General features: G+C 40.9%; 1 protein-coding gene across 4 annotated transcripts in view; it reads left to right on the forward strand.

Annotated features, from left to right (window-relative positions):
- SLC9A7 (solute carrier family 9 member A7) overlaps positions 1-22,242 on the forward strand; it is a 160,282-nt gene that overhangs the window by 118,570 nt on the left and 19,470 nt on the right. For 2 of the 4 annotated variants that reach the window (XM_008060088.2, XM_008060089.2), the window contains exons 13-14: positions 4,567-4,626; positions 12,140-12,203. In XM_008060088.2, the coding sequence (XP_008058279.1) occupies positions 4,567-4,626; positions 12,140-12,203 (124 nt within the window). The remainder of the gene's footprint in view (positions 1-4,566; positions 4,627-12,139; positions 12,204-22,242) is intronic. The other 2 variants (XM_021713380.1, XM_021713381.1) reach the window with 1 other exon arrangement.

Consider the following 22,242-nt stretch of genomic DNA (forward strand, 5'->3'; position numbering starts at 1 on the left):
ATGAGATTCCAACTCAGAAAAAAAAAAAAGAGAAGAAGAGTTAGGGGGTCAGGGAAGCTCTCCCACCTACCTCTTCCAGTTGGCTCTGAGACCTTTGGGGGTTGATCTTAGCCAGATTCTTGCTGCTTTCCTTTTCTCTGTGCACCCTAGCATCCTTGCATGGGCACTCTGGCAGTTCCAATTTCCTCTTCCATTTTCCATGCAAAACTCAGGCCTTCACTAGCAACCTCGATCTTCCTTCTGAGAACTGGTGTGCAATGGCGCTAGTCAGTCATCTTGGGGTTAGAAAAAACTGCTGTGAATATTTGTGTTTAGGTTTTTGTGTGAGCATCAATTTTCATGTCTCCAAGATAAATGCTGGAGTATACCTTCTGGGTTGGATAGTATGTGTTTAGTTTTATAAGAAATCAGCAGTGTATGAGAGATCTAGTTTCTCAACATCCTTACCAGCGTTTGGTGTTGTGACTGTTTTCCATTTCAGCTGTTCTAATAGGTGTGTGGGAATATCTCGTTGTGGTCTTAATTTGCATTTCTCTCATAGCTAATAATGCATCACTTCATGTGCTTATTTGCCATTCATAAGTCTTCTTTGGTGAAATAAATATCTTTTCAAGACTTTTGTCCATTTTCTAATTGGGTTGTTTATTTCTTTATTGAGTTTTGAGAGTTCTTTATTCTAGATACTACTCTTTTGTCAGAGACATGGTTTGCAAATATTTTCTCCCAGTTTGTAGCCTGTCCTTTAATCCTTTTAATACTCTTTCATGAAGCAGAAGTTTTAGTTTTGATGAAGTGTAACTTATCATTTTTTTATCTTAATGGACCATTTATTTGTTACTATGTCTAAGTTACTACAAATATCATGTATTTGCTACATTGTCTAAGGACTTTTACCAAGTCCTAAGTCCTGATGATTTTTTTCTGCATTATCTTCTAGAAGGTTTTGTTGTTGTTGTTTTGTTTCATACTTTACATTTAAGTCTATGATTAATTTTGAGTTAAGTTTTGTATAAAATGTGAGGTTTAGGTTGAGGTTTTTCTTTTTTTTTGGCCTATGACTATCCAGTTGTTTCAGCATGATATTGTTAAAAAGGCTAAACTTACTCATATTGGCTACATTGTGGTAGTTTGTGAAATTGGCAGTTTCATCTAATTTGTCAAGTTTATGTTGTTTGTAGCATTCTCTTATTCTTTTGATGTCTGTAGGGTCTATATTAATATTCTCTGTTATATTCCTGATTTTTAAAATATTTCATTCCTCATAATGTATATCTTCTCTTCTCTGGTCAGTCTTGTTAGACGTCTGTCCATTTTGTTGATCTTTTCAAAGAACCAGCTGTTTGTTGCATTGATTTTCTGTATTGCTTTTCTGATTTCAGTTTAATTGATTTCTAGTTCTATCTTTATTATTCCTTCCTTTTGTACAACTTTATTCAAAAAGCGTAATGAAGCAAAGTATGCCATTGTTGAAAAATACATATGATGTCAGTTCATTGCATTTTCCAGATGTGTATAAATAACGATTATGTAAGTGTAGAAACTAACATTTACAGAGATTACATCAAAATAAATTCCCTCTGAAATTAGGTATGGAGACTGATTGGTTCTTCTGGCTTGTGGTGTTGCGTAATGGCCACGAATCATTTCTATAACCTAGGTTCTTATTCTAAACAGATTCAGAAACCCCCTGAAATTCAGTTTGACCCCTGTGACCTCAGTATGATCAGTACCCACTTGTTCCCTTACTTCTTTAGGCTCCTGATAGTGGCCCTGGTGAGCTGTTAAGTAGTTGCTCAGAAGACAGAAGCTGTTGGGATGGGGAGTGGGTCTTGGAATTTACCATAAACAATTAGGAGTTAGCTGTGCTGCTTAACCATGGCTAATTTCAAGTCTGTGTATAAGATAAAAATGAATATAACTACAAACCCAAAGACAGGTCAAAGCTTTCCATGAATCCAATTTATCTTTTTAAATTGGTGTATTGTGCTTGATATTTTACAACGTAATGACAAAACATACAATTTCCTTTCTGTTAATGCACAAACTACATAATATTTTTCTTAGTCTCTTGAGTAAGTGTTGTGATTCATAAAGGACATAATTTTGGCAACCTAAAGATATGATTATGGGATTATTTCATCTGGTGAACCTTGTGTGTGTTCTGAGCGCATTGTGGCAGCATGGTGACAATCCTCTTGGAGTCCCCAGCTTCGAATGACGTACACGTGAAGTAGTGGTGATAGTGTGGGGTGGTAGAAGGGCAAAAACCCATGTGGCCAAATGAACTGGTAGCCCTCGCACTCCAGAGTGCAGTAATATAATCATTCAGGAACAAGTAAGAATGCTCTACTTGGGATAATCCCGTTAGACTGAGCATTTACAATAAAGCTCTTTGTAAGATAATATAAGAAATAAAGACAGGGAGAAGCCCTGAGCTCTTTATGTAATAGCATTTGTAAGTGGATATTTCAAAAGAGTTTAAAGATGACAACTTGTAATCAAAGGCATATCCTATAAGAGGATGAGTTGGGGCTCTGGGGTCTAATAGCCTGAGTTGAAACCTTGGCTCCATCATTTCTACCTTTGTGACCTTGGGCAACTTATTTCACCTCTAAACCTTGGTTTCCTCACTGATTAAATGAGGATGATCTTGTATAAGGATAAAATGTGATAATAAATAAATGTGATAAAGAATGATACCATCAAATGTACCATCTGGCACATGATAAGAACCTAGTATATTTTAACTGTTATATTATTTTTACTACTCATAACACTGCAACTTCTACTATTACTATTATTATTGCTATTACTCAAGAGACAATGAGCCTTACATTAAAGGAATCTGGCTTGTATATGTAGTATTTGTTAGTTTTCAATGCTATAGTAATATAGAGAGTTGGGTTTAAGTCACATTCTGAACATGTAACTGACTAAAAAGTACCACCTTAAGTGTCACCTGAGCCTAGGATGTCAAGGCTGTGAGCTGTGATTATTGTGAGCTGTGATCATTGTGATCATTGTGATCATGTCACAAGTACCACCTTAAGAAACATCATGTTCTCACTTACATAACTCAGGGGATATTTATTAGTAGCATGGGAATTTGGGCATTATCTAGCACAATGTTTCTCAGCCTTTTTTCATTATTGTCCCCATAAGGAACCTTAAGCAATGTTTTCCCAATTACTTCCCCCAGTGAAAATGTAATGCCACAGATCTGCTATATATCTATGTATGTACCATGCCACTTTGGAGGGCTATCAACCACTGTAATATCTAAGGGATTTTTTTCCCACAAAAACCAATTTTTGTACTTATGAGGATAATACTGCCCTCATTGAGAATATAAGATGTGATGCAGTAACTTTCAACTGAAGGCAGTTTGCCACCTCCCCACCCCCACCCCCAGGAGGACATTTAGCAATATCTGGAAATGTTTTTAGTTGCCACAAGGGTACGGGGCATACCTGGGAGGAGTGCTATGGCTATCTTGTGGGTGAAAGCCAGGGATGCTGCTAAACCTCCTACAGTGCACAAGATGACTCCCCGCAACAGAGAATTACTGGCTCAAAAACTCAATAGTCTTGAGTTTGTGAAACTCTGTTCTAACATGATAGTAAAGTTCAAATCCACTCTGAATAAGTGAGAAACTGTTTGAAAAGGTGAAAGTGGACTATGTCAACTCAAAGGCCATGAGGTAAAGGGAACTGGGTTCTTGACCTTCAGGTTGATCCTGTTAACAATGTGGTTTGCTTGTCTAGAAGAAAATGCCATCTTTGTCTTCTTAAGTATAGTTGCTGTTTTCAATATCATGCTGTTTGCTTTCTGTCAAATATGTGTAAACATATGTGTAAAAACTTCAAATAAGTGTTTAGTTACAATTTCTGTTTTTATTTTATTTTTATTTTATTTTTTTGAGTTGGTGTCTCACTCAGTCGCCCAGACTAGAGTGCAGTGGCCACTCCTGGCCGCTGCAGCCTCGACCTGCTGGGCTCTGGCGATCCTTCCACCTCAGCCTTCCAAGTAGCTGGAACTACAGGCACGTGCTACCATGCCCAGCTCATTTTTTTGATTTATTGTAGAGATGAGGTCTGGCCAAGTTGCCCAGGTGGATCTCGAACCCGCGGACTCAGTCAATTCACTCACCTTGGCCTCCCAAAGCATGGGATTACAGGCTGAGCCACCGAGCACGGCTGTTTTTTATTTTTATGTGGGTATATCTTGCTTTATAAAAAATGAATTCCTGAAAAATTATGTGAATTCATTTTCAGTGAGATGCATTTATCCTCTGATTTTATTACATTATATTTCAAGAGGCTCATCTTCATTCCTAATCAACCCTCATTTGATGTGGCTCCTAACATTGTTGCTTTAAATTTCAATTTAGCAGCCTCTCTGCTCCTCTGGGTTTTAGGTAATGTGGACAATTTAAGAGAGGGTATGGATTCATATTGAAAGTGAGACAGCTTATTATTTCGTGGACATGGTCCAGGTCATGTGCCCCGAGCTCCTGGCTCCCCTGTTGTCCCCGTCACACTCACATTCCCTTCTTCTGCTGCCCAGAGTTGGCGTCGAGGAGCCCTCCGAAGAGGATCGGAATGAACACTGCTGGCAGTACTTCAGGTGACACAAGGGCATCCTCAGAAAAAATTAACTGGGCCTGACTTTTCTCCTCTTTCTAACCTCAGATATTTCTTTTTATGCTGTTTTCCTCTTTCTTCCTTCCTGTATGTGCCAGTCTCCACCCCTTTTAGTAAAGAGGCAAGTGGTTAAGTCAATTCTAATTATGTTTTCCACTGGGTTGATTGATATGTCAGTGTTCCTAGGATTCTGTCTGCTTTCCCACATTTTGGACAATGTGTTGTATACACCAAAGCCTGAGTTGGAAAATGTCTCCGTGTTGTACAACTGAGCTTAGTGTTAAGAGCAACTTAATTTCAGAGTCACAGACACTTTTTCAATAAAACTCCGCTTAAGATTTAGTATATAAAACTTTTCATTCATAAAGAGAATTCCATATTTCAGCTATGACTGGGGCAAGCCTTACACCATCTTAATTAAATGCCACTGCTGTATAGTTTTTTGTTTTGTTTTTGTTTTTGTTTAGTTGGAGTCTCATTCCGTCACCCAGGCTGGAGTGCAGTGGCACATGTGCTCACGGCCACCCCAGCATCGACCTGCTGGGCTCAGGCGATCCTTCTGCCTCAGCTTTCCAAGTAGCCGGAACTACAGGCTCATGCTACCATGCCCGGCTAATTTTTTTTTATTTATTATAGAGACGAGGTCTCGCCAAGTTGCCCAGGCTAGTCTCAAACCCGTGGGCTCAGGCAATCCACTTGCTTCAGCCTCCCAAAGTGCTGGGATTACAGGCTGAGCCACCGAGCCCGGCCAGTTGTAGTTTCTTTAAAGAATATATTTATGTTCTTATGCCTTATCATGGTGAATCAGAAGATATGAAGAACATTTTTTAGCCGAAAGGATAAAGATTCCTCTAATGCAATTTTTTTCTCAGTGTCCTTCCAAGTTTATGATATAAGTATGTTCAAGGGCGATGATGTCAGAGTAAAAACTTTAATTTTTCTTCTTTTCTTTCTGTATTGATTAGCATGCTTTCTTGCTGACCCATTTCTTGGTGCTGGTAGATAAATCACTTGTAAAATAGGCTTCAACTCTGTTTTTGGCATTGTGAAAATACCAAAAAAAATATTTTAAGAGATGCCAAAAAAAATATTTTAAGAGATGTCCGCCATGATCAGAGGTGTCTGGATGCTGATGGTAACCACTTTGAGCACCTCTTGTAACTGCAGGAATCAAGTGTATATATATATTTGGCACCCTCTATATTTCACTCCCTGCGGGCAATGGTGAAAGCACCAATACCTGGAATGGGGCACGGATCTTGGGATATCACCAGATCCCAGGTGTAATGACATGCATGAAATTAATTTAAGTATGTAAGCTCACTGGAATCACACTTTTTTCTCTTTAAAACACACACACACACACACACACACACACACACACACACACACACACACACACACACCCCCATATAAGTTCATCTTTGGGGACTGACTTTAGGTGCCAGTTAAGTTGCAGAAGAAACCCTTCCCTTTGAAATATCTCACCTTCAAGAAGGAAGTTCCTTCAGGCAAAGTGTAAGTTATTGCTCTTGGGACATGAGAGAACTCAGATTATGATCTGGTGTTTAAAGTTTTATTTGAAGGTGTGTGTCTCATATTCCGCAAATTATTCAAAACCATGACCATTCAGATTTTTTTTGGAAAAAAGTTACTAATTGAAGTAGAGCACTTCTGAAACTTCTGAAACTTCATGGTATTTTATCTGTTAATCAGAATGGACATATCATTATACCATCAGGGAAATTATTAATTTTTGGTGTTTATAAATTCCAGAATGAGCACATCAGTTTGATTGCTTTATTTTCCCATTTGGTGTGGGATTTCACATTTGTATCATTCCTAATGAAAATAAGAATATTTCTGTTCATTCTGGAAGCAAAGACTGACATATGTGCTCTGATGAACCCAGCCCTGGATTGCAGGAGAACGTATCAGGGGAATGCTAAAATATGACATAATAAAACAGCATAAAAAGTTCCAGTGTCCTGGATCAAAAGCATTATAGCAGGTCAGGAGAGAAATATATAACGTGGACAGTTGCCTGAAACTAGAAATTTCAAAAAGTTGGAGGACCCTCAAGTCTTCTAAGGCTTTAAATCTGCAATTAAAATACTGCACCTAGTCTTTCTTGCTGTCCAACCCCACACCGAAACACCCTGGCCCATTGCTTTGCTTCCTGTTTCCAAAGACCAGTTTGGTTCTGGGATCTGCCCCAAGGGTGGGTCCCTTTGTAGGGAGCCACAGTGTCATCCTTGGGGATTGGTCCAAGGGGGCTCTCAACCCTGCCAGAAAAGTTATTATTTAATTGCCCTAAAGTAAACAGCCTTGAATGGGGAAAGAAATTGCAGAAGAACGTCATTTGTGTCTCATGCCCTGGTCTGCTTTTTTGTTTGTTTATTTGTTTAAGCCGTATCAAGCTGAGCAGTAGGTCTTTGCTTTCCTGGAAATCTATTCAGCACTTATAGCAGTAATGAGGCCCTCCAAGAGACTCCAAGGGGCTTTCCCACATTCCTCTGTCTGTGGGAGGGCCCAGGAGGCCCTCTGTGCTGTCAGGAGTTTGGGCTGCAACTCAGACAGATGGTTGATAGTAACTGTCTGCATCAAAGGTTAGAATTTCTGTGGCAGAAGGGTGGTAAAAGCAAGGAAAAGGGAGCATTGGGTAGGACTGCCCTCAGAACTACAGATTTCCAGTGGATGTACACAACCAGATCTGAAGATGGCTGCATTGATCAGAATTTGATTAACTGTATGTCTCAGTTAACTAGCATTTTTCTCCTTGCCTTTCACTTTTAGGAAAGGGAAAATATCAACAAAACATTCTATGATTTGCCTAGGAAAAAAACCCACATGATTACTCAAATCTATATCTACTTATTTGTCAATTATCTATATTTACCTATTATAGCATCCTATGTCCATGAATCCTTATAATTTGTGATTATAATTTGAACATGAATTGTACACACACACTGGATCCAGGATCCAAACAAAGTTTACTTTGATTATCAAGTCTCTTTAGTTTCTCTTAATCTAGAACAGTCCCCATCCCTTAGTTGGTCTTTTATGACATTGGGTTTTGTTGTTGTTAAGTATTTATGATAGTTGTCTTGCAGGATGTCCCACAGTCTGGATTTTTCTGGTTTTTTTCCTCATGACTAGAGATAATCATTTTTGCCAAAAATTCTGTAAAAATGTTAGACATTTCTTGGGGCATCATATCAGGTGATGTATATTGTCAGACTGCCCCTTTATTAGTGATGTTACATTTGATCACTAGTGACCACAGGTCTCTCTACTATAGAGGTACCATTTTCTCTTTGTAATAAAAGAGTAGTCTGTAGAATGATCCTTTGATATCATGTGAATGGTCAGATTCCTTACAACCTTTCACCCAGTGGTGCAATCATCTACTGATAATCCTTGCTTGAAACAACTATTACACTGCAGGGTGGAAAATAGGGATTTTCTAATTCTGTAATTCTTTCTGCATTTATAAGGTGACATTCATCTGTAAAGAAGAGCTTTAAGAGGCTTTAAAAAGTTTTATACTGAAGTGAGGTATATAAAATTTATGTAGTGACTCTCAATTGTCTAAATAATTAGTTTGGGCAAAGTTTTACTTAATATTTCTAGGACTTGGAATTGTGTCTCTGCAGGATTCCAACATGAATCTTGGCTGTTAGCATTGAAAAGGCAAAGAGTTAGCTGACAGTTTTACTTTTTTAGTAGAGAAAAAAGTGATGCTAGAGAGACATAGCTGGAATTCATACTTTCTAGAATCTGTACTGTCCAATTCAGTAGCCACTAGCCACATGTCTATTTAAATTTTAATTCGTTAAAACTAAAATATAAAATGCTGTTCCTCAGTCATACTAGTCACATTTCAAGTGCTCAATAGCCACGTGTGGGTGTCTAGTGGTTACCATATTGGACAGATAGAGAATGTTTCCATCATTACAGAACATTCTATTGGCCATGCAGATCTAGAAATCACTCTCAATTTCTCCAGAACAAAATAGTGAAACTCATGAATTTGGGATGAGATTATAGTATACCTAACTTTATAACGTTGCCAAGTTATTCCAAAGTTTTGGGCTTTGTTTTAAATTCTGGCCTGGCCTTGTGAGCCCAGGATGAATGGAAATGTCCACTGACATTTCCAGGATTTCAATGAAAATAGTCAAAACTTAGCCTTGATAAGCAATTCTTGTTAAACATAATCATTTTAATTCTTGTTAAATATATTTTTTCTCCTGATAGAGAGAAGTTAAAAGAATAAGGGGACTAAATTTCATTTGGCAACTTTTACTGTATTTTACTTTTATTTTCTTCATTGTGGTACAGGGAATACTTAAGCCCTGTTTCCCCTCTCTATAGGCTTCCTATTTCATCTGGGCTGATAAAGTCAGTTTGTTTTATCTTTACTGACATGGAAGGCACTCACAAAAGCTAATTCACTGCTTTCAAAATTATAGTGCAAAAAGAAGAGCTTATGAGTAACATATGGGAACCACCACATTCTTGACCATGCTGCACTTCATGCCCTTCCATAACCTTTCTGGAGTTAGACAGAGGGCAGCTGTGTCACCTGGTATTCTGGTAGGCCATCTGAAAGACACTGTAGTAACCAGCACTCTGTCCCTCTGAGTCTGTACCTGAGAATTCATCTTAAGTAAAATGTACTGGCATGAAGTGACTTTGTCAAAAGATCTCTGTGAGATTTGTTGCTCAAAAGTCCCCAGATAATGTCCAATTGTGAGGACAAGCCTCCAGCCCTCAGAAATCCCTGCCTAGAAGGTAGCCTTTAGACACATACAAAGTCCATCTAATGCAGTACAAAGATCCCATCAAACCCCAGGCCCACGGGGAGAAAATGTAGTGCTAGGCACATTACGGGTTTTAACTAATTGTTCAGAACAGTGCTTGGCATAATAGACTCTCAATAAATATTTGCTGAAATACATGAGAGTTTATCTTGCTGTTTAAACGTTGCCTTCAACACAATATGGGGTGACTGTTCCTTTTTCTTCTCTTTTCTGTTATGATCCGAGTAATACTTGGCTGCTCCCCTTGATACCAATAAATCATAGGGGCAGGGAGCTGGTAGAAAGTTTATTTCTGAGTTTGAATCCAGGCAGCAGAGCCAGACTCGAGGCCTTTCTAAAATGGTTCTGCTCAACCCCCAGGCTTTTACAGTTCACTTTTATAAGTCCAGAGTTGTTAGTACCTATACATTAGCCACGTGACCAGCAGAGCATTATGTAGAACCTGAGTTTCAGCCACATTTATTGACAGTGACATTTTTTGGTCCAGACTTCCTGGTGCCAGGTATCAGAGGTATCTCATAGCTTTTATCAGTAGTGCCCTGCAGAAGCGGTAATCAAGCTTGCCATGGAGTAAAGGGCCTAAGACATCATGCATTACACAAAAGTTATATAAATCACAAAACTTATGATATACATTGATACAAAAGTTACATAAATCACAAGGCTTAAGGTTACATTGATACTATATTGTTCAAACTTATAACCACTCAGAAAAAGGGAGTAAAAGATTTGCAACTTTCAGTTGATTGGGTGTAGACTACAGGGAAGTCAAGGATCCCTGGAAGCTACTTACCGGGAGTGCATAGGAGTAAGGGGGAAGCGCACCTTTTATTAACTCTCAGGAATATTGTTCAGTAATGTACAGGAGTGCTTGTGCCCTTGCCATGCCCTTCTCTAGGGGCTGGGACAGTTCCCCCTTTCCAGGGGCACACACCTTTGGTTAGTGCTCAACAAGCCTGGAATAAGATAGAGTCGAGGTTGACTTCGGGAGGATAGGTGCATCTGTGTCATCTTCTATTACCCTTTTCCATTAGTCTCTTTTCTCAAAAAAGACCTTGGGCAGCACAGGTGAGGGAGAGGGACGGAAGGAAAGGAGAAAAAGTCAGGGTGTACACACAGAACTTTGTGTGTCCATCCACTGTCTGCTCATTGGAGTCAACGCCCTGGTACCAGACTGCAAAGAACACCCCTGTAGAGCCTACTCAGCACCTCTCTTCAAGCTCAAATCAGGCCTAATCTGCTGACAGCTCTGTTCTCAGTATACCTTGTACAACTTGTTCATTCTTTGTGACCCTGGAGGGAATGAGGGGAGATGTAGGAGTTTTTTGGCATCTTTGTTCCCTTCCCCATTGCCCCACCTTGTCTATGTCATCCAGGTCACAGTTGTCTACCTCATAATGGGGAAGGTGCAGGGATGAAAAAATGAGCAGATGCATAGCACACCAATTGGTAGTTGGTGTGTTACTAAGCCAAGACAACTGCCCTAGCGCTTTTATTCACTTGTTCTAAGTGAATCTTGACACTTTGCTTTTACATTCTGTCTTCGCTTGTTGCTTTCAAATGTCTGAGTTCTCAGGTCAACTTTCATGCCGGAGAGTGGGGGAGGGCACCAGGATAAAAAGCAGGTCCGGACTCTAGTTAATGATATTGTTAAAGAAAATATTGTGATGCTTGTTCAAATGGTAAGGCAGACATGATTTAGGACCATGGAGATCAGTGGAGGGACCACTACAATGGGATTTTGCAGTAGGGGGCAGAGATAGGGGTCAGAGGATGGAAAATTACAAAGAAAAGACTCAGAGGTAAGGGGAATTTTGCCAAAACTGACCTAACAAGATTCTTGGTCAGGGTGATTAGGCCTCGGGCATCATGAGGAGCCTGATCAGACATTGAGGGTGATCAGATATTGAGGATAAGGAGTTCTGGCCAAACCAGCTTAGCAAGATTCTTACTGAAATTGGACGAAGCAAAGATGGATATGGAAGCCCAAAATTCATAGCCTTAGTTGGGAAGAGGACTCAGGAACCTGACTAAAGTTTGGTCAAGTAGAGACTCTTTGTCAATATGCATGCTGAAGTATTTAGGGGAAATATATTGATGTCTGCAACTTTATTTGAATGCTTCCAGAAAAATAAGATGGGTGATAGAGAAATGGATAGATAGGTGATAAAGAAAATACAGTAAAATAAGTAAAATGTTAATGATAGAATCTAGAAATGGTGGGAATACACGGATTCACTTCTTTCAATACCTCTTTGTAATATGAAAAATTTTATGACAAAATGTTAGGGAAATTAAAGCAGGTCAAGGCAGATGTGAGGAAGCAGCAGAGAGAAAGGGCCTGATGCAGTGAGACCCACATTTTGATATCTGGGACCACCTGGTACAGGGAAGCAGATGGACAGTTGACAGCATGTGCCATGTTCCAAAGGCCTTGCCTAGGGCATAAGCACTCAGATTCATTGCCTCTCCAACCTCCTGGGATCTGAAGTGGTGTGCGACCTCTTTCTCCGGACTTTTGCATGACAGCCTTCCTCTCCTTTTAGCTAACCGCTCCTACTTTGGGAAGATGGTCATCCTCTGGGTCACTTTCAACCAGTGTGGCTGCCATGGGTCAAGCTAATACTTTCTGTTTTTCTCCTTGTCTTTCTCCCTGGTGACTTTTAGAGTTGGTGTTGACCCAGATCAAGACCCACCACCCAGCAACGACAGCTTTCAAGTCTTACAAGGGGTAAGTCACAAGAGATGCTTCTTCCCAGGGAAGACGTGATTAAAAATAGCTAAAATGTATTGAGCATTTGCCATATGTCAGGCACTTTACCTGGATTCCCTCATTGTGATCCCAACAACAACTTTATGAGATGTGTACTGTTCTTCTCATTTTACAGATTAGAAGCTGAGGGCTGGGTGCAGTGGCTTAGGCTTAAAATCTCAGAACTTTGGGATGCAGAGGGCAGGAGGATTGCCTGAGCCCAGGAATTTGAGATCAGCCTGGGCAACATAGCGAGACCCTGTCTCTACAAAAAATAAAAAAAACTAGCCAGGTATGGTTGTGTATGCTTGTAGTCCTAGCTACTCAGGGAGACTAAAGCAAGAGGATCATTTGATCTCAGGAGTTTGAGACTGTGGTGAGCTATGATTGCACCACTGCACTCAGCCTGGGTGACAGAGCAAGATCCTGTCTCTTAAAAAAAAATTCAGCAGCAGCAGCTGAAGTTTGGGAGCTTAAGTGAGTCATCTAGGGCCAGAGTAAGTGATAGAGTAAGGATTAGACTCCAGATTTTATGTTCTTAAACAACATTATAAAGGAGATGAGCTGCCCAGAAAGAGCCCCTGACTCCCCACTTTCCAAGAATGGATATATTGGCTCCATAACCGGTTTTGAGTCTATCAGTGGTGTCCAAGAAGGGGAAGGAGAGGGATATGATTTGACTCTCCAGCCCAGAGAAATCTAAGGAGGAGAGGAGAGTCATCGGGTGACTGTAGGAACACCTCTTCTTCCAGGGCCTGGGATTCTCTAGGTTAGGAATTTGGAAAGGGCATTGTAGAGACAGCTTACTTTTGCTCCATGGAGTTCAGGGCTTCAGTTGGGAAAGCTGGGAGGCTGGCTATAATCCAACAGCTTGGGGCTAGAATCTCACAAAGTCTTATGTACTCATGTCTGACACCTGGGCTGGGACAACTCAACCACAAGGACTTCTGACTGGAATATCTGTACATGGCTTCTCCATGTGACCTGAACTGCCCGCTAGCTTGGTGGCCTCAGATTTCTTACATGGTGGTTCAGGGTTCCAAAAGTGAGTGTCCTAGCCAGCAAGGTGGAAGTCACATCACCTTTTTGACCTCATCTTGGAAGTTTTACAATATCATTTCTGTGGCTTTCTGTTGGTTATGAATGCATTCCTAGAACCAGCTGAGATTCGATGGGAGGGGACAGAGACCATAACCTCTAGATGGGATGAGTGTCAACAAATTTGCAGACATATTTTAAAGCTGCCATATCATCCCTGTTGTGCAGTTGTTAGGATGATTTTGTCTCCAAGTTTTGCTTCTTCCCCAGGCTGGCATGTCCTGGGTAGGCAAGGTAGGGAAAGGAGAGTTATGATGGAGGTGGAAATATGTTACCAAAATATGATTATTTGGCCTTGGGAGCTGAAAACTACTTTTTGCAGCATTGAATACCAGGCACTGAGCACAGTGCCTGGCACATGGGGGTACTCAATCAGTATTTGATGGGTAGATGGGGAACTGAGAGACATAACGTGCAGTGGGTGCCTTTACTGACCACATATGTGTGTTGTCCGTGAAACCCTGGTCTCTTTTTCCCAGTTAGCTTTGAATCACATTCATCATTGCACTGAATCCTAAATCCAGTTTGCATACTTCAGATTCCATAGGATCTTCTAAATGATTCCACCTACCAAATCAGATTTAACAAATCCTGCAAAATGTGGTGCTATGTGGGCCCAGGGTATACTACTGTGGCCTTTTCTGGTTTCTTTCTCTTTGAGGGTGGCCACAGCCTGATAAGGCACTTGTAGCACGGATGCCCATTCTAGGTTCCAGCTTAAGGGACACAAAGCCATGACCTTTGAAAGTTCTGGACTTTTTGGGAAGAGTTTTTAATGAGCTTCGTCAGAGATTTGGTGTCCACTTTAATAGCACCCCAGAAAACCTTTGAGATTATATTAGAATTGGCCATTGTGCCCATTGGGAGCATGTGGTTTCAATGAATTCTTTGTGAAAATTTGCTGTTTTGACTCCAGCTTTGATTAAGGACTTTAGAAAACAGGGTTCAGGAACTGGGCACCTGGAAGCTAATTTAGAATATAACAGTGTGCAAGATCTTGAAACTCACCCTGAGAGAACCCCAGGGAGGTGGGGCTGGGGAGGGATGTGATGGACATCTTTCCTTCACTGAAAGGAAGATAATGGCTCTGATAGGACATGGCTGCCCTCTTCCAAAGCATCCTTCACAGAACTGAAGGCCAGTCTAGATTATTTTGTAAGAAAAAAAGGCTAAAAGCAGCTGACTGGCCAGGATTTGGAGAGATACTATCTTGATGATTCTGGACCAGTCAGAACATCCACAGCCCATTTGTTGTTTCCCATTGTTCCTGCCTCTGTATTCAAGTATCTGTGAAAGGAAATAGGTAAAATGGTTTGGCTGGTCATGTAGTAGAACTTACTATACATCTTATAAGACCTGCACACTGGAAACATTGGGCTTGTAATTAGACTCAGTAACCAACTTGTCACTTTTCCATGGAAATGCTTGAGAAGGCTGTGGGTCCAAAGTGCTGAGGGTTCTAGCATTTAGTCTGTGTAGTGACAGGTAAAATAGCAACCCCTCAGGTGGAGTGAACCTCGGGTACCTCTCTGGACAGGTCTGGATGGATAAACTCAGTGTTCCTGTCAGCTCCTGGAGGGACCCTTGTACTGAGAGCACTGTGCGTGTGGTGTTGTGAATGGGCGGCAGTGTCTTGTGCTGTACTCCTAATGGCACCCTGTTTGCCAGCCCTAGCCTGGAGATGTGTCATGGCTTCCCCCTAACCTCCCTCCTTCTAAGCTTCACACAGTCATGTGGAGGTGCTCTTAAAGTCAGTTCCATTGACCTTTTGAAAGTCTTTCAAGATTTCTGTTAGACTGGCAAAAACAGCTCAACTTCAAGCCACTTCAACCCCAGGCCACACTCTTAGAAATGACTCATACTCTTGTATAAAATGGGCCTTATTTCTCTAAATCCTCCAGGCCTGACCTTCTCATTTCAGTGAGTCGCTAACAGCAGGATTGGAGGTGCTCAGTGGTCATGAGAAACAGGAAAACAGAAATAAATGGGCGTCTTGTTTCTTCATTTCTGGGTGAAACCCGCGTTTTTGCAGCTTTCCCTGAAATAGGTCCAGGTCACATGTTCAGTGTTGTCATGAAAGTGAAATCAGAATTAGGGAAAGTCCAGATGTTTGTTCTCCACTAGAAAAAGGGCGGGGATGGGGGGCAGTTCTCTCTACCTCATTTCTAAATGATCTTCCTAAAAACAAGCAAAGTGATATTTGATGGAAAAACATTTCTTATAATGAACACAATTTTCTTCACTGGTCTAGAAGCCCAAGGTTGTAAAGAGAGTCATGGCTAGGGAGCTACAGAATATCAGCTCATATGGGAGAAGAAAAGGATCTCTTGGCTAGAACTTTGGCTTTGTATGAGGAAAGCATAAGAATATCATGGGCAGACTTCAACTTTGTGTCCCTGGCAAGTTTGACTCATTAGAACAAAGTAAGACAAAAAACTCTGCTGCTTTGTTTCTCTGGAGATTTTGGTGGCCTTGCAACCAAAACAAAAACAACTTCAGCTGGAGGCAAGCTGCCCAGACCCGAGGGTGGCTTCCCTCCCCATTAAAGGGGAGATTTTTCATGCCAGACCAGACAGCTGATATTTCTGTTGGCCGGACATGCAGACACATCATTCACTTCCTTCCCCAAGTTTACAGAAGAGCAGTCATTGATGATGCCTTGAAGCAGCTAGGAACATGAATCTGAATTCATCCCAGTTTTATATCAGCAGGACAAGGTCACAAGCTGGATATTAATGTAATGTGGAGGAAAGGAAACCACTGTGCGTGTATGTGTGTGTGTGTGTGTGTGTGTGTGTGTGTGTGTGTGTGGTGAAAGCTGTAGAAAATCAGCTGTTTATAGTTGTGTTGACATATGACTTTCTGAACAAATTGGATTCATTTGTTTCTGGGTCCTCTTCTAATTTTCCTCCAGGCTGAAATCTGATGCCCAGTCATCTAAATCTATAACTTCATACAGTGACTGAGGTACAGTTCTTCCAACTGCTACTCCTTGACTCCCCTTTCCCCAAGCTTTTTGTTCTTCCGCTTGCTTCTCTCGGCCCCTTGATTTCCCTCTATTATTTTTGTTTGTTTTCTGGAATCTCAGAGCCAATACATATTCATCCATTTAACAAATATTTATGGAGCACCTGTTTTATTTCAGACCTTCTTTCAGGCTCTGGGAATACATCTGCAACAAGACAGATAAATCTCCATCCTGAAGGGCTTGGTGACAATGTGATGAAGGGTGAGAAGGGATAGTGACAGAAGTGAGACAGTGGATGACCTTCTCTACCCTTTCCCCCAAGGAATGGAACCTATCTTTGCTGTTCCAAGAGTCCCCATGGGCTAGCAGCCTGGGTGTCATCAGAGAGTTTGTTAGAAATGCAGACTCCCAGGCCTCACCCAGTCCCACTGAAGCAGAAAATTCCCCAGGGGATTTGTATGCACTTTATAGTTTGGCAAGTCCTGGGCTAGGCAGTGTGGAGCTCTTGAGAGAGTTTTAAGCTGAGAAGGATCCATCTATCACTGTCAGAGACTTGATTCCCTGTTTTTAAACCCTGCTAAGAAATTGAGCCCATCATTCCAATAACATGATAAAGGCCCAAATCAAATTACATCATTTACTTACTCTTCTGTATTAATTTTCTGTGACTGCTGTAACAAATTACCAAAAATGTTATGGTTTAAAACAACACAATTATCTTACAGTTCAGTAGATCAGAAATCTGGTGGGCTCAGCTGGTTGCTCTGCTTCAATTCTCTCAAGGCTGAAATCAAAGTGTCAGCAGGACTGGGCTCTGGGAGAGAAGCCACTTCCACCTTCATTCAGGCTGTTGATAAAATTCAGTTCTGTGTGATTGTAGGACTGAGGTCCATGTCCTTACTGACTGTTGGCCAGGGACTGTGCTCAGCTCCTAGAAACCATCTACATTTCCTCTGTCTTCAGAGCCAGCAACAGCTGGACAAGTTCTTGTCAAGCTCTGAATCTCCCCTGCTTATTCTTACGCTGCATCCTGCTGACGTTTTGTCTATCCTTGTCTACTTTTTTTTTTTTTTTTGAGTTGTAGTCTCACTCTGTCGCCCAGGCTGGATGAAGTACAGTGGCATACTCACAGCCATTCCAGCGTCATCCTGCTGGGCTCCAGTGATCCTTCCACCTCAGCCTTCCAAGTAACCAGAACTATAGGCACGCACTACCATGCACGGCTACTTTTTGATTTATTGTAGAGACAAGGTCTCGCCAAATTTCCTGGGCTGGCCTCGAACCTGTGGGCTCAGGCAATCCACTCACCTCGGCCTCCCAAAGTGCTCGGATTACAGACTGAGCCACTGAGCCCGGCCCCTTGTCCACTTTTAAGGGTTCACGTGATTGTTCTGGTCTACCCGGATAACCTTAAGTCTCTCTACAAAGCCCCTTTTGCCAGGTGATATAATCCCCTCACAGGCTTCAGTTATTAGGATGTAGAAATCTTTGGGAGGCTGTTATTCTGCCTACCAAATGCTCCATCCCAGAAAAAAGTAAGCTATTCTCATTATTATAATGACCTGAAGTCAAAATATTTTAACATTATATAAGAATGGAATGAAATATAACTACACAAACATTGTCTTACAAAAATAGAACCATTTGTCATTCCTCAGTTTTTAAATCAACTTTCTTTTTCTTCATTGCATTTGTCACTAAATATGTATTTTTCTGTCTACCTCCCTCTCTGGAAAGGGTGCTCCTCAGGGGTGAGGTGCTGAGTCTTGCTCTTCTTTGTGTTTCTAACTCTAACACCCAATGTGGTGCCTGACACATAGTAGGTGCTTAATAAATGCAGAAGAAATAGACACTCGTTGTTATATACTCAAAAATGTTAATAAGGATTGGCAGTACCTTCTTGAAGGAGTTTCTCTATTAATAATGCCAGTAAAAATATTTAAAATCCCTTGTGTAAAAAGCTACACAGGATGGTCAAATGATGTCAATGGCTAGATTTTTTTCCCCCCAAAAATGGTGTGCTTGAAAGTACATGTCCAGTCTTTGGAAATGAACTTAATAATATGAGCTCTATGTGCTGGATTTTGTGTTAAATATTTCACAAATATCTAATCAGTATAAAAAGGGAATCTGGCTAATAATAATGAGTCAATACTTTGTTGAGTGCTTGCCACATATCAGACACCATCCTAGGTTCTTTAAGTGTAAACATGATTTACGCTTCTAAAATAAAAACCTTTGTTTTCTACACTCATAACATTTCTAATACCCAATATGTGGACTTTTTTCCCCCCAAACCAACCATTTCTCTAATTCTCAGTAGGAACCAACTGGGTGTCCTAGAGTTTAACTTCATTCTGATGCTAACTGCCCAGAGTCAGTTAACGTCAGATCCCACAGGTTAAGGACTCAGTCCCACAAAACTGAGACACTAGTTGCAAGTCCCAGCTGTGACCTGTCCTTCTAACTGATCAGCTATAAATCAGGGATTCCCGTGATCTCTTCCTCGGTTTCAAAAATTTGCTAGAGAGTGACTTGCGGAACTCAGGAAAGCACTTTATTTACTATTACCAGTTTATTTAAATGTATCCAACTCAGGAACAACCAAATGGAAGAGATGTGCAAGGGAACCAAAAAACAAAAACCCAGAAATATATTTTGGAGAGTGGGCCCCCTTGTAGTACACTCAGAATTCGTTCTTCCAGGTCATACGGTCAACCAAAGTTTTTATCTGGAAATTTTGAGATGGTTGCATCACGATTTGTGAAAGAAATGTCCCAAGTTGTGGCAAACAGGTGACCGGTTCTTCCACCATGACAATGCAACTGCCTGCACTGTACTGAGTGTTCAGCAGTTTTTGACCAAAAACAGCATGGCCCCTGTGTCCCACCCTCCCTATTCACCCAGTCTCACCCCCAGAGACTTTTGTTGTTTCCCTGGATTAAAAAAAGTCCTCAAAGGAAATGTTTTGCCAATGTGGAAGAGGTGAAACAAGCAAAAAAATGGCAGAACCACTAAAAGGCATCAAAATTGACAAGTTCAAAAACTGTTTTGAGCAGTGGTAAAAGCGTCTCAATAGGTGTATTGCACCAAATGGCAAGTATTTTGAAGGTGACTGAAGTTTAAATATATATGAATAAATATACATATTTTAATAAATTATGTTTTCTGGGAGGAGTCCCCCCTCATATAGGTAAAAGATGGGATGGGAGTGCATGGAACCAACTCAGAAGCACTCTAAACTCTGTCATTCAGGATTTTATGGAGGTTTTATTAATCATTGACTATTGGTAATTATGTCAATCCTCAGTTCCTTCCCACCCCCAACCCCCAGCTTGGAAGTTGAAAGTTCCAACCCTCTCATCACATGGTTGGTTCCTCTGGCAACCAGCCCCCATTTAAGTGCCACTTCAGTAGCATTAACTTAGGTATGGTTGAAAGGGGTGAATTACGAATAAAAAGATACTCCTTTCACCCCAACCACTTAAGAAATTCCAAGGATTTTAGGAGTTTTGTGCCAGGAACCAGGACAAAAATCAAATATCTGTTTTTTGTTATATCACAGTATCACAGCCTCATAATGCCCCTAGAGGTAGGTAATTATTAATATTTCCATTTTACAGATGAGGACACTGAAGCACAGAAAGGTTAGGCCACTTGCCCAGAGTCACACAGCAAGGTAATGGCACAGTCAGGACACAGGTAGTCTATTGAGAGAGTCTGTGGTATCCACATCTATACCTCTTGGAGTGCTCTGTTGTTTTTGAAACATTTCTCAGAGAAGCCACACTTGTCCATAGCCTTGAAAGATGAATAGAAGTCAGCCAGATCAACACTGTAGGTGGGAGAAAGTGAGAGGAAAAAAAGGGTGTTCAGGCTCTAGAAGGAGCCTGAGCTCCAGGCATGAGGTGTGAACCCTACTGGTGGGAATGCAGGTTTGGGAAAGGGATAAGGTGAGAGAGCAAGTCTTTGCTTTTTCTGTAGGCAGCACAGGGATGGAAATCGAAGAGTCTCCAAGTACAGCTGCTGGGAAAGAGGCCTTGCCTGCTTCCACGGTGACTCCTGCTCAGCTCTGTGCTGTTCAGAGCCCACAGGAAGGATTCTCACAGCTTCTCTGTGATAACAGTCCTAATCATATGGCAAAGCAGTTGCTGGTTGTCTTCCGGGTCAGCATAATACACTAGTTCTGTTCCACAGAACTGTGCTGATATTCCCAAAACCACCATCTGTGTGGATTTGTCTAAGTTCTTCCTGTACCTACATAATCATGCTTCTGGCACAATCTCTTGGAATAACAAGTTGTTTAACACCCTTTTTATGAAGTTACACTTTTATTTGTCCTGAATTTACCCTTGTAACCTTTAAGGGTTGTCTCTGAATTTCTTACATTTTGAGATTCACTGTGAAATCTGAGTTACTTTATCTTATTTGTGGGTTGCAGGCTTATCTTTCTGGGGCTTTTTGTTAGTTTGCTGTCAGATAGAACCCCCTTCCTTGTTTTACTCGTTTTAATTGTCCCTTTGGGGCTTACATAAGTCTCTTGTAGCTTTCTTGAGTTGAGAATGCAAGAACTTAAGCATTCCAGGTGATAATAAATGCTTTGTGGTTTTGCAAAGGTTAAGATGACAGCTGGGCTCAGTGGCTCAACCTGTAATCCCAGCACTTTGGGAGGCTGAGGTAAGTGGATTGCCTGAGCCCGCGGGTTCAAGTCTAGACCGGGCAACTTGGCAAGACCTCATCTCTACAATAAATCCAAAAAATTAGCTGGGCGTGGTAGCATGCGCCTGCAGTTACCGCTACTTGGAAGACTGAGGTAGAAGGTTTGCCAGAGCGCAGCAGGACGACGCTGGGGTGGCCACGAATGTGCCACTGTACTTCACCTTGGCGACAGAGTGAGACTTCATCTAAAAAAAAAAAAAAAAAAAGATGACGGAGTAGGATTTGTTGTTTTCATTGTTAATTCAAGGGAGAAAGTGTAAGAAATTGATGTTGGGAGACTTGTTCTTGTACCTGGTGGTTTATAGTACCGTTTCTGATGATATTTATCATTTTGCTAGTTTTTTCTTTAGTAAAATTCTACAGGCACTTAGAAATGACCGTTTAGAGCTGATCATGTCATAAAGAACTACTATTTTTTCCTTAAAAATATTTACCAGTCAAAGAGGTCATCTACCATGTTTCTACTCAGTCCTGTGATATTTTGAAATCTTTCTAGAGTTGTCATTGGGTTAGTAATCAGTTACCCAAAGGAACACTTGTTATCTACAAACGAAGACATTTCTGTGCCTCTTTCTTCCACATGATTTATAAAAATGTAAAATAAAATTAGTCTCTGGAGTCTGTCCTTACTTATATTTTCTCATCCCATTTAAGCCATTTCCATATCCGTCACAACATTCCTCAAATACCCTGGGGATTCAATTTTTTAAAATAATCTTTGCTGTTGGAAGCTTTAGGAATGTAAACACTGTTTGCTAATTTCCCTTCTTGTCTACATGTTTATCTTCTCAAAGATTTCTGATTATTCCTTGGTGTTGCTATTACAGGTAGAATTTACACTCACTGTGCTTTAAAACTACTTGTAATTTTGGTTCAAATTTTTTTGGGTTATTGTCAATTGTTCCTTACATCCTGAGTCTCTCCTCCCTGGAACATTAAAGAGGATGGTGATAAAAATGGCTATGCTTTACAAGCAATCTGTACTCTCAGAGCCCCAGCAGGCTCAAATTACTGTAGTCAATCCAATTTTTATATTAATTGTACTTCTTATTGCACAGAACAGATTTCCTAAACCTTAAATGGATGTTTGATTTTGCAGGTTGTTTTTAAAATTAAACGATGAGGGTGTTTGAATTGGGAGAGCATGAGAGGAGTAGCAAGGAACCCGCTACTTGAGGGTAGATAAAATAACAGAATTACTGGTTTGGGCACTGTTTTTCTGTCCACTGACCT

This window comes from Carlito syrichta, unplaced genomic scaffold (genome assembly GCF_000164805.1).
Source record: "Carlito syrichta isolate Samal-C Ts95f unplaced genomic scaffold, Tarsius_syrichta-2.0.1 Scaffold304513, whole genome shotgun sequence".
In the NCBI taxonomy this organism is placed as follows: Eukaryota; Metazoa; Chordata; class Mammalia; order Primates; family Tarsiidae; genus Carlito; species Carlito syrichta.